The sequence below is a fragment of the Cnephaeus nilssonii genome (genome assembly GCF_951640355.1).
Source record: "Cnephaeus nilssonii genome assembly, chromosome: 20".
NCBI lineage: Eukaryota > Metazoa > Chordata > Mammalia > Chiroptera > Vespertilionidae > Cnephaeus > Cnephaeus nilssonii.
Genome location: NC_137091.1, coordinates 11,006,176 through 11,019,102, shown reverse-complemented (window position 1 = coordinate 11,019,102; position 12,927 = coordinate 11,006,176). Strand labels below are relative to the sequence as shown.

General features: G+C 48.7%; 1 protein-coding gene across 5 annotated transcripts in view; it reads left to right on the top strand.

The window, feature by feature from the left end:
- The window catches only part of ZFHX3 (zinc finger homeobox 3), a 246,862-nt gene that overhangs the window by 193,530 nt on the left and 40,405 nt on the right, over window positions 1-12,927 (top strand). For all 5 annotated transcript variants that reach the window (XR_013815205.1, XM_079800262.1, XM_079800265.1 and 2 more), the window contains one exon: window positions 7,814-7,921. Coding sequence is in view for 4 of the 5 variants with exons in the window: in XM_079800262.1 (XP_079656388.1) it covers window positions 7,814-7,921 (108 nt within the window). In the remaining variant the exon portion in view is untranslated. The remainder of the gene's footprint in view (window positions 1-7,813; window positions 7,922-12,927) is intronic.

Here is a 12,927-nt window from a genome sequence, read left to right as displayed (position 1 = left end):
TGAATAGCCACCAGGCGAGTCAGCGACATATTCCGTTCCCTTGTGCTTTGTCACCTCACGCTTGCTTTTATCCTTTCTGCGGTTCTGCAGGGGGCAGCCCAGGTGCTTTTGCTAAGAACACAGATAAATGGAACTTGTTGCAATGCTGGCTCGAGGCGTCTCCTCCCTTTTTCTCCTCTCTTGACCCCCACCCACCCCCTTAATTCTAGCTCCATTTTGACAAACTGTTCAAATGACCAAGTGGCATGTTGGTAAAGGTGGGAGAATGGCAGGACCGGGCCCTCGCCACACAAGGGCAGCATTTTTCACTCGGTGCTCAGGCTGCTGTGCTGCTCGCCCCAAGCACTCACTGCCCAAGGAGGAGACTTCTCTCCCAGCGGCCTACACAGGCCGGCCGGCCGCTGTGGACCCAGGAAACACCCTGTCCTGTCAGTGCTGAGTTAAAGGTGCAGTTCCGCCAAAAGCAAATGGAGAGGCTCTCCCGGGAGTGCGTTCCTGTCCAGCCTCCGGGCTTTGCAGCAGGGGCTGGGCGCGCGGCCGCAGCCTTCCCAGGCTCCCCTTGCAGCACAATCCCCATTTTTCTTGTTTCTATAAACAGTGGCAAGATCTTCAAATATACAAAAGCATAAATGGTCTCTATTCTCCAATTAGTCATTTTAATAATACCCGGAGTTGCCTTCAGAATGTTGATTCTTTTAGCCTGGTGCCAAGGCCAGGGGTGGGGGACGGAGAGAAGGTGGGGGTGGGGGTGGGGGTGGGGGTGGCCAGGAGGCCAGCTCCTTCAGTGTCGGGTTTTCCTGCAGCCTTGCCCGCGGCCCGTGGGAAGCTGGCAGGCCGCCACCGCCCTTCAGGCCCTGTCCGGAGGCTCCAGGCGCCGCTGCCCAGGTGTAGTTGGTAAATGAACACCAGTGGTGAAAGGAATTCTTGTGGCGAGATGATCACTTAAAGAATCCACGTGAAAAACTCATCCTTGGGGGAAGGGAGTGTCTAATCTCATACTGTCCTCCTCTTCCTCTCCTGCTCTCGACCTCTGACCTCTCAGAGGACTGACAGCCGTTTTTATAAATGTCATCTTAAAACAACTGGGGAGCAGTTTGGCCACGTTTATTGTTATTTTTTTTACAGAAGGCTGCCGGATGGGAACATTCCCTGCAGAGCCCCCAGCAGACCTGACCTCAGGCCAGCTGGTAGGGTCCTACAGGACGGCCAGCCTGGCAGAGCGCTCAGATGGCCGAGAAAATGGAAAATGCCAAAGACAAGGGGGACCTGGAAGGGAAACCCCCTCTGCCCTGCCCCTGTCTCTGTTCCGCCCCGGTCTCTGTCCCTTAGACCCAGAGCCAGGGGTCCCACTGGAGAGGGATTAGAGCGAGGCCTGGGCGCACTTCCAAGGCCCGCACTGGGGAAGGTGGGAATAAATGAGTGCGCCAGGCTTGGAGCCCTGCCTTCCCCCCGACTCCCCCCGGACACACACCTACCCTCATCCTTCACCCCTTTAAGGTTTCCTGCTAGACTATACTAAGTTATATCTCAAAATGTCCACTCACCAGTGTGGATTTGGATTGGGATTTGGCATTAATCTATACCTTATTAAGATGCAGAAAACAGAGTGGCCAAAGTTTGCCAGCAATTAAAAATAATATTCAGATGATCGCCCACAGAGAAGTTCCAGGTAGATCTATAAGTTCCTAATGCCATATACATGCATGAGAACATGTAGCCACCTTTACCAACATGCTAAGCGTAAGATGTGTTAAGAGAATAATTTACAGCTGAGGTAGGCAAAACCGCCTTGATTTTTTTCAGTGAGAATTTCTGGGGCTGGGTGTTGTCCATCCAGAAAACATAATCGCTCCAAGCCACCTCTCAGGCAGCTGCTGGCCACACTGTCAGGCCTGGAAAGACCCGTTCCTCCTCCCCGCGCCCCCCCCCCCCCCCCCCGGTGGAAAAAACCATGGAGCGAACATTTGAGCAGGTGTGCAGACCAGGTGATTGCACCCTCGCTGGGCTGTCACTGTGCAGTTGGGACGTTGCCCAACGCGGAGGGAGAGCACCCTGTGGGCACAGCCACAGCATCGCCACCGTTCACCCCTCCCCCCGGGCTGGAGAGCAAACCAGACGAGGGCCGAGGGGTGGGCGCAGCAGGGCTGCTGTTCATCATGTCCTGTTAAAGTTCCTGTTGTAGCAGAACTGTAATGCCCTGGACCTTACTCACACTACTAGTAAGTGCTCAGGACGTGAGCAGCCATCTTTTATATCATGGGTTTGATTTGACCTGTGTTTACAAGATAGAGCATGTGGATTCGGTAGCATATTACATCCATCAGAGGTTTCCTACGGGTAACAAAGGAAGTCCGTGAGGGTTGGGCATGCTGGAGCTTTGGCCCCGTTTTCCAGTTGTGCCAGCCAATGCCTCAGGACAACCGATGGGCCAAGGTGTGTCCTTCCTGGAGGCTGTAGCCACAGAGCCCAGCGCCTGCCCAGGAGTTAGAGAAACAAGGGGGCAAGACACAGTACGGAGTTCGTCCTGCTGCCCCCTGCAGAGACCCCAGGCAGAAGCGGCCGCTACCCTCCTTGTCGCTCCTGCTGGTCAGAATGTGCCGGCCTTTCCCGCCTGCTTGGGTGGTTGTCCCTGGTTAATTAGGTTGGAAATGGAGAAAGGAAAAGCTTTAACCCTATCTTAAAAGTAAGCTGGTTGGTTATTTTATTTTTCAAAGAAGAGGTCCTATATACAATTAAAACTTGTTTCTGGTAAACCTCATTCCAGGAAAGATGAGCTTTTAACAAAAGGCTTTTGACAGCTGCAGGCTATTTCATTTTTTTTAATGCCGAATGAAAAATCAATACATTTTTCTGGGTTATACATATTCAGAACAGGCCTGATATTTCCATTATAATGGAAAGTGGGTGTCTGTGCACATCTCGCCTGTCAGAGCTGCGCCGCGCATTTTCCAAGCCACTGCTAAATATTTCAAACCTGATTTGATTGTGGTTCATGACAGCTAATGTTTCTCAGCTCTTGAGCCTGCCGACAGGCAAACGCACTTTATTTCAACCCCACCCTCCAACATCGCTCCCCCCAAAGAAAAAGGAAAGAACAATTTCATTCTTCAGGGATCCAGACTGGTGTATTATTTAAGAAACGCGATCGCCTGAGAGCTTTGGGTACAGACACCCTGATAGAAGAATTTCCAAATTTCTTTCACATCGAGGCACTAAGGGGCTTTGTCAGGTTTGGGGGAAGGTTTGAATTAATCTACATTATCCTGTTAAAAGTTCGGAACAGAGGGACTAGTCTTAGTCATTGATTGACTCCCCTCCTTTAAGTCTGTAAGCGATTTGTAAATACACCCAGAGGACATGGCACTCGGCCCCAGCTGTTGGATGAATGGTATCATTTTTTTAGCAACTGGCGAGTTTTCTTGGGTAACACATTCAGGGAGCGTGCGCAGTGGGGTGAGTGCTGGCTTTCTGATGATGCCACCTCTAATTTTGCTTCTGCCTGCTGCTCCTTCCCAAAATCACTGTCCAGGTTGTTCAAGAAATGCTTGCAAATCTCCATGGGGTCGCCAGTCGGCACACCCACCTCCTTTGGGAGCAGAGAGAATTCACCACCAATCGGAAATCACGCTCATCTTCAACAGCATGCCAGGGTTGTTAAGAGAACACTTCACATTTGTGGTCAGCAACACCTTGAGTGAAGGGAAATTTTCAGGATCTGTGGTATCATCACCCCAAAACCTTAGCTCCCCTTTTAGACTATATTTTACCTGCTGAGGTTCGTACACCTGAGGGCTCTGCCTTAACTGGGAGACATGAGTGACGTGAGCAGGTTGGGTTTGGCTTGTGCGCTGTCTGGGAGAAGCAGTTGTAAAAAGGAGGTGGTGATGGAAACAGATTTTTTAAAGGCCTTCAGCCAGTTTTGCATTTAAGTTGAAGGGACACCAGGAAGACCTCACAGTTATTCAAGATTTGTTTCTATTTCCCCAGCCCTTCAGCATAAAAATACATCCAAGCAGGAGGCGGGGAGGCGGGGGGGGGGGGGGGGAGGGGCTAGTTTGAGGGCTACTGTGGGGTGTACCCATCCGAGCAGCTTCTGCGGGGGGCGGGGGGGGGGGCGGTTAAAGGAACCTCCTCTGTCTGGAATGCACTGGGCCTGCTGCCTCCTGCCAAGAGCAGGCTGGGCAGAGGGAGCTGAGATGACCTTCTCACCCCGGGCCTGGCTGAGCACTCAGCGAGCATTCCTGCTGCGTTCTGGTTGGGTTCTGAATATTATTAAACTCTTTGGGGAGAAGATGCTTTTGTCTTGTCTGTTTCAACATAAAAAGGGCTTGGTGACTGTTGTATGTGTTGGTGAAGAAACAACTTTGTCTTCTGAAGGAAAGACAGGATTTTCCAGATAAAACCAGATTGTCGGTCCATCAGGTCTTTACTTGTCCCCACCATCTGTCAGTAGCTGATATTATAGGAACAGTATTGACTTCTGTCATGACCCTGGCCATTTGCCACGGACTTCATGTGGAGAGAAACCTCCTCTAGGCTTGGCTGTGCCAGCATGGCTATCAGATATGCATTCCTGAAAGGAACAGGCCAGATAAGCAGCCCTGGGAGCCCTGAGTGTGGCCACAGCTCTCTGTCTCAGAGCCGGGTGCCATCACATTCCTGGTTCCCACATGTTTCCAGAGCAGGGAGACCAGGCCCCTCCCAGGGTGCCTGAGGCCTGGGTCTTAGTGAGTGAGGTTGCCTTAGGCTTTTGAGGGCAATAAAACATACCCTGCCTGCAAAGCATTGTGAGCCCGAGCTGTCCAGACGAATTCATAGTTTGCATCACTGTTTTTTAATCTTTCTCTACCTTTATTGGTATTCAGAGCTCACAGTTTTCTGGTTACTGACAGCCTGGGCTTTCATCCATTTTAAAGAGCTATTTTTCCTCTTGCTGTTGATGATGATGGTATAAAGACAGATGGTGTAACTGCTTATGAATGTCCTATTTTATTTCCCCAGGACCAGACAGTTCACTCGTATATTACTTCCACATGCTCAGGTTAGGCGGCCCAGACAGTGTCTGCCTCCTGCAGCTAGCTGCCCTTCTAGGCCTGGCCATGCAGAGGGCGACACCTGTAGGGCACAGGTGGAACTGCAAGGAGCTCCTGCCTGGCTGACTGGGACCTGGTTTTTTGGCTGGGGCTGAGGACACTGCTCCCTTGTAAAGGCAGATGGCTTGTCCAGGAGTTCCTTAAGCATTTCTTCTTCCACCAAGTGCATAATAGTCTTTTAGTGAATGACGCGCAAATAATAATATTGAATCTAGGAACTCGAAAAGAAGACTTGATTTTTAAATCTTAAAAAGGAGGGGGAAGAAAGAGAAGCAAATCAGCTCCTGGACTAGCCTCATTGAGACTCAGCTGCCTTAATGTTTCTGCTTGGAGGAGGGCAGGGAGGGAAGAAAACAAAAGCCCAAGTAGGCTCAGAGAGCAGGGACTCCAGGAATAGTCACAGAGCACCGTGGTTTCCTCGCTCACTGCGTTAGTGATGTGCTTGTTCTTCAGTCTGTCTTTTGAATAGATATGGCCACTCTGGCACTGACCCCAGTTCTTTGGGCCTTTCCAAACATGAGTTCTTAACTCCGCTCAGTAGCCCAGGAGAGAGGAGCTGGCCTTGGACACAGCCCCTCTGCGCGGGCAGATTCCTTCCCTCTTCCGCAAAGCAGCACCTTCAAACACTGTTCACACCACGTCAGGGCATTCTCCACTTTGGTGGTGTCAGACTGTCCCCATCTAAGGTGATAGTGTGTGTGTGTGTGTGTGTGTGTGTGTGTGTGTGTGTGTCTGGAGAGCAGAGACCATTGAGTCATCTCTTTGCATAATCTAATTAATCAAATGTACCAGTACCACAGATATTTTGTATCTCCGGATGTAAGGGCAAATGAGTATATTTTAAGAGATCTAGCTACGTTGGGTAGACCCAGCTTAGTAATATCGATGGGCTAAATGCTAGCATCACCATTCAAAGATGGATTTTATAATTATAGTGTCGAACAATTGTATCAAATGCCTAAAAATATGCATTGAACATCCTGCCTGAACATAATTAAGACGGTAAATATATTATACTGTGTAACTTGCTTGTTTTTGCTCTACTAGCACGTGTGTGTGTGTGTGTGTGTGTGTGTGTGTGTGTTAATGAAGTATAGTGAGTGTAGTGTTAACATGGCTTTGTATATCTGATTGACTTCAAACCATGGTTGCTTGATTTTTCTCTATTTGAACTAAGTGTAGGTATGGGGAGATGATGTTAACTTTATGATACAGTAAGGAAAAAAGGAGATATAGAAATTATACATGGAGTCCTCTTAGTTGGAGATGAAAATCATCAGTATCTTATTTCATCCGAGTTCACCGTGACTGCCTCATAAATCCCCTATTGGAAGTAATGAAGAAAGAATGTTCCTTGACCCCTAGTTCAGTTTCCAGTCCTTAGACTTCCGTTGTCTCTTCAGGAAGAATTAGGAAAATCTGACTCCAAATAGATACTTCTTCCATCAAGCGTTTTATAAACTCTCTGAAGTCAGTTTACTCTGAACACCTTTGACTTCCATCATGAGATAAAATTTGGAAGCTATTTTCTAAAGGGTTGGAGAGTATTACACCTAGACATGTTGAAAAGTGGAGTTGCAGTTGGAGGGATGGACCTAGGGTGACATTGGACAGAGCCCCAAATCCACGATCCTAGATTGGACCCTAATACCAGGTGTCCATGGTACCGACCTCAGGTGATGGACACGGGCAGCTTACGTGCCTGTACCCAGGCAGTTGTGCTATTCAAAGTACCCTACATGTCAGCATTACCCCGCCGTGGTTTGCCAGCCTCATTCGTTCACCAGCCCATTCCCAGTGAATATGTTGGATAACAATCCAAAGGGCCAGGAGAGTGAGAGGGACATGTCTCCCTCCATCTCCCCCAGCACCTGGAGTGTCTCATCCTCTTTCCCACATGGGCAAGTGGCATTTTACTTAATGATTAACCTGCTGTTGGAAATGACCATTCCTCTACCTTCACTAAAGCACTGTGTGTTGAGCTGGAGAAAATTCCCTTGGTTAGTTTTAAACCAGCGGTGGGTAACGAAGGGGGTGACTTCAAAAAGAAAGTGTATGATTCTATTGCCGTTTTTTCTCCTCCTTGCCGCTGACGCCTGATGTGTCCACAGATGTCATTTTCTAGAACTCTTCACATTGATGAAATCATATGACCGATATTTTATGACTCTTCAGAGTATGAATGACTATTTAAAAAACACACAAACCCTCCCGCCACAAACTGGCACGTGTGCAGGCACCTTGCGGCCTATGAGGGGCCAATGCTTGAGGCAAGTCGCGTTCAGTGCCAGGACGCACTGGGGCTGGAGCCAGGCAAGAAGCTCCTCTTTTGCACCTTCAAGTGTAAAATTTTGCATTTTCAAGTGTAAAAGACTTGCATGCAACTTCAGGCATTTGGATGGAGTTACTAGTATTTCTTCAACAGGATTGGCTTTTCAATAAGAAACACTCAAACGAGGCATTCAGAACCCATCTGGAAAAACCTCCTGTCCGCATGTCCAGGGCGAGTCCCACTCTCATGCCAGGGAGCGGGAAGGACAGCCCCATTGCTTGCCCAGGCCTCGGCGTAGCCAGTGCAGCTGGCCTCGGCCCACGGGGCGGAGAGGAGGCATGGGCATCGGGTCTGTGTCTTGTGGTTGGTAATTCTTTGGAGTAGGAGCCAGGAGTCCTTCATCTTCTGTCTAGTTTTAATCATTGACATTTTTTCCCTCCTGTTTCAGAAGAAGCCATTGAAGATGTTGAAGGGCCCAGCGAAGCAGCTGCTGACCCAGAGGAGGTTGCCAAAGACCCGGAGAGTGGAGGCGAGAAGGACCAGAGCAAGTGGACAGGTAGTGTGTGCAGCGAGCCCCGTGCTCCTCCTGGGACGCGTGAGGCTGCCTGGCAGGGAGCAGATGCATCCTTAAATCCACCCGGAAAGCTTGCCTCTGCGCATGTTGGAGAATTCTATTTTTCCTTTTTTGAGTGGTCACCTTCATTCTCCTTCTATTCTGTTCTATTAAGGAACTTGTAAAGGTTTTTTTTTTAAATGGCCCCCAAACCATCTTGTTTACTGAGCATCCAGGGGCCTGGCTGTGTTGGGGGCTTCGGTGTCTGTGAGGTCACATTTCTTCAGCAGCCCGCCCTGTTGTTGGCCCTGGATGTGGTTCTTTCTCTGGTTATGATCTAGGCCCCTATACCTGCTCCCATGCCCAGCAGAGGGATTTGCCATGTGGAATCTGATCAGGGTCACCCCAGTCTCATAAGGAGTCTGTGGTGAAGGGTGGGCTTCGCCCTGCATTTGGGGGCCTGGGTAGGATTCGTGTGCCCTACCCCGTTCCCCAGTGTGAGCACCCACGCCTGGAAATGCACCTAGAGGGGAGGCAGGCAGTGCAGCCAGGCAAGAGGCCGTCTTACCAAGAGCAGAAGAAATGGAAGAAGTCAGGAAAGGAAGTGCTATTTCTGGAAAAGCTGGCGCTGAGAAAAGGGAACTGGCCATCTCTCATGATGACCGGATTTCTGTACTAAGAGCAGAGACTAAGAAGAAAAGCTTAGGGTTTTTGAGGAGCAAAATCATTTCTGAGAAGACTTATCAGGACAGATAAGTCTCCCAGAAACCACCACAATAATTAGAGGAAATGGTATGATAAGCAGCAGAAATTATTATGCTAAGTCTTACTGCCCTCCATTATTAATATTGTAATATTCAGGGTGTGTGTGTTTTTGAGAAAATATTTACCTTCTGGAGTCTGTATTGGTTGGGCCTTTGTTACTTTTCCAGGCAAGACTGTTCTTAAATCATGTTCAGTGTTGGCCTCCACTCTTTAAACAAGATACAGAATCTTGGAGAGAGGCCAGAGGACAGCAATGAAAATGACTGAAGGCTGAGAAATATGGCCTCTGGGAAGAGGCTGAAGAAATCAGGGCTATTCCGCCTGGAAGAGAGAAACTCGAGAGGTAGATAACAGCTTCCAAAGACAGGGAGGGGTGCTGAGAGCGTGGACGGCGCACTAGGCGGACTTTACGTCCACGCTGCTTGTTGTCTCCTTGGCACTGGGCTCTGGGGTGTCCGGGGCCTGAGCTTGAGATAGCACTGAGGGCCAAGCATCAGCACCTTGGGCGGGGGGGGGGGGGGGGGGGGGTTGTAAGGACCAGGAAGTAGGGCTTGAACGTCTGTGCTCAGAGGCCCTGAGTGTCGGGGAAGGATCGTCCTGTGTGGCTTCGCATGGACCAAGACCCCAGTTTTTGCTGTACTATTAAGGCGTGATCTAGACAGACTTTGCAAACAGATAGCAGTTAAACAAATCTTCCCAGGGAAGAGGATTTCACAAACTCAGTTTGAAGACTGAGTAACCTTTCAGACTATCTGTCCTTTGTTTTTATGGTTTGGGTGCCTTGTTTCAGATCCTGGCTCTGCCATTTACGAGTTCTGTGACTTTGCTCGAGGTACCTTACCCTTTCCAGGCCTCAGTTTCCTCATATGGGATGGTGATTAAAACTGTACCCATTTCCACAGGATAGCTGTGTAGATTACTTGAATATGGGAGTCTTAGAGCAGTGCCTCATGTATAGTAAGCTCTATAATAGGAAGGGTTTTGGTGGTGTTTTTTAATAGTTTAATTAAATAAGATTGGGAGAACTAGTCGCCGTTTCTCTTCCAGGCCTCCCATAGGAACGTGAAAGGCACCAGGCAGCATGTGGCTTCTGGGGATGTTGAGAAGCTGGGAGGGAACAGTCTAAGGATGTAGTGAGATCATGCAAATGATCTTTGGTGCATAGTTTCCTGCATTCTGCATGCTAAGGACACTGAGAAAACAACAGGAAGTAATTGCCATTTACAAAGCACCTACTGTGTGCCAAACCCTTTGCAGAGTACTTTGTATATGTCTCTCTAATCCAGGGGTGGCGAACCTTTTTTTCTGCTAAGGGCCATTTGGATATTTATAACATCATTCAAAGGCCATACAAAATTATAAACTTAAAAATTAGCCTGCTGTAATTGATCAAACATTTAATTAACTCATTCTAAGCAGGGCCAGACCAAATGATTTCACAGGACTGATACAACCCACTGGCTGGACAGTCCCCACCCCTGCTTACACCAGTTCAGGGTAAGCTTGATTGAGGCTGGTTCATTTGAGTCACATTCAGGGTATTTGTGTTTCAGTGGAAGGGTGCCTTCACAGTGTTATGGACACGCTAGGGAGCCCAGAGCCTCCTAGAAGACTCAAAAGAGCACCGTAAAAATGAACGTCTTTAATAAGACTCCATTTTCTTGTTCGTTCATTCATTCATTCATACAACAGGCCACACTTTATCTCCAAAAGACGGAGATGATCCAGGCAAACAGAGAATGAATGGGTAACTTGGAGGTGCACCTTGTCAGTTGCACAGCAGTAAAGAGAGAAGGGAAAATTTTGTCCCAACTCCCACAAATGATCCTCTTTTGACCTGGAGCATAATTTTGTCTCTATTGTCTGAGTGTGTAATGACAGGCTTTATTAAAGGACTTGGTTGATTTGATCTTGGAATCGATGTAGGGGCCAGCCACCTCTTCTGAGCTTTCTTTGGGATCTTCAGTATTTTATGAAAAATGCCTGCGTTTTTTCCATTTACTCCCTAAATTGAGCTGTTCCTATCTGATTAACTGTGATAGGGAGTGCTTCCTCCTGGCAAATAAATAAATAGTGATTTCACAATTTGTACTGTTGATTAGTGGCTGCTCATGATGCAGATTAATAATATTTCAAATGGGCCTGGCTAATTGGCATTTTCTCAGCTATTGATTATGTAGTTTGGGGGGTTTGTGCAGGAATAGATAATCTTTACTAAAATTTTTTTGTTGGCTATTTCCACATTGGAATGGGACTCCTCGTTTCCTTCTTGGTGTCTCTTAGTAACCCTCTCTGGGCTCCTCTTATTTAGCAGGCAGGTCTTTTTCCTTGAGTGGCAAAAAGACAAGCAAGGTAGTGGTTTGAATCATGGCAGCGTCAGTCCCCCATGGTCAGTGGCTGGGGCTCTCCCCACATGCCGGACACTGGGTAGAGTTCCACTGATACACGTTCTGTGAGGTTAGAGGCCTCGCCTCCAGGACTGTAACACTCCAGGGGCATTTCGAGACCGCCCACCGCCATGAGAACACTCTTACTGAGACCAGTGCTGCCCCATGGAACTTCCTGTGCTGGGCCGTACAGTAGCCACTAGCCATGGATGGCTGCTGAGCACTTGGAAGGTGGCTAGTACCCATGAGAAACGGAATTTTAAAATTTTATTTAAGTTTAATGAAAACAGCCGTGTGTGGCTGGTGGCGAGTCCAGCTATAGATGACAACCCCGGAAGAGTGCAGGCAGGTGTAACTTCCCGGTTATCATGAAGGCTACATTAGCTCTCACCCTGCCAGGCACCGTTGGAGTGTTCACACCTGTCCTTCCCCGCAGGCCTGCCCTGAAGGGCTCACAAGGACACAGGTGTGCTGTCCCCACAGCCCTTGCTTAGCTGGGTGGGGCAGGGGGCTGCTGGGGCTGCGTCAGTTGCAACTTTATCTGTTTTACCAATTTGCCACCCTTTTCTGTGTGTGCCATGATGTGAAAAAGAGTTGGGAAGCATTACTTTATATAGATTCTATACATTATGTCATTGATTCTCACCCCCCACTCCATGAAACAGATACTGTAAGTAACTAGCCCCCTCTTCCCACCATTTTGCAGATGAGTAAACTGAGTCCTGGGATCAACAAGTGGCCCAAGGGCACGTGGACAGGCCCCGATCTGCACACTGGCTCTGCCACTTACTCGACCTTGGGTGCGGCCCACACTCCCCGGTGAGCGCACCACCACAGGCTGATCACTGGTCTGGTCTCCGCTTCCTCCGAAGCATGAGGAGCAGCTCTCTCCTCAGTTGTACAGAGGCAGCAGGGACCCTACCGCCCCTGCGCATTCCAGATGAGTGAGCCTCATGTAAATCAGAGCTGTGCTCCTGCTGAGAGCACATAGCCAAGGGGCAGAACTCTCTAGATTTGGAGTCATGAAGAGAATGACCTTGGTCAAGGGGCTTGGCCTCCTGGAGCCTTGGGTGCCTCACCTGTAAAATGTGGACGAGAGGCACCCACCAGCCCCGGCCTGGCTTCCATGGTGGCGAGTGCTGGCACATGTACACGGCCTTGTGAACACTTCAGGGTCACATCTCCTCGGGGCGTGTGGGCCAGCAGAGGGTGGGCGCAGGAGGTCCCGTGGAACAAACCCTCTCCCCTAATGCACAGTCGTTTCCACCGTCTAACTTTGTGGTTTTGTTTTGAAATGTGAGAATGGTCCCTTGTTCTCTTTAGCAGTGTGGATTTGAAAGTGTCTTCTAGATTGAAGAGCCCCCAGTGCCAGCCACTGAACAATAATTAATGCAGTGACTGTTCAGTCAATCATTAATTGCTATAAATTAAGTGATATACAATTAATGTGATGCTTTATCACCAATAATTAGGGGAAAAATTGAACTCTTGGCAAAGAATCACAGCAAGATGGTTATTTAAATCCTGAGCTGCTATGGTTTCCGGCAACAGAGCACTAAGCCGGGTCTAGTTAAACTAATTTGAGACAAGATGAGTAGGGGTATTGTGCTTTAAAAACAAACAAAATGGGGGGAACAGCCCATCTTACACTAACACCCTGATAATGCTTCAGAAACCCCCAAATGATGTCCATGCTTATATTTTTGTAGAATTTTGAGTTAGAATTGTGGTTGGAGTGCTGTTTTTCTAGGAGAATGCCTCGAAGGGTTTTTTAAACCCATGATGCTCACCTAACACAGAGCAATTAGTGCAGTGGAGCGTCCCTGATTGGAATCTGTGGAAGGTTGCTATTAAAGG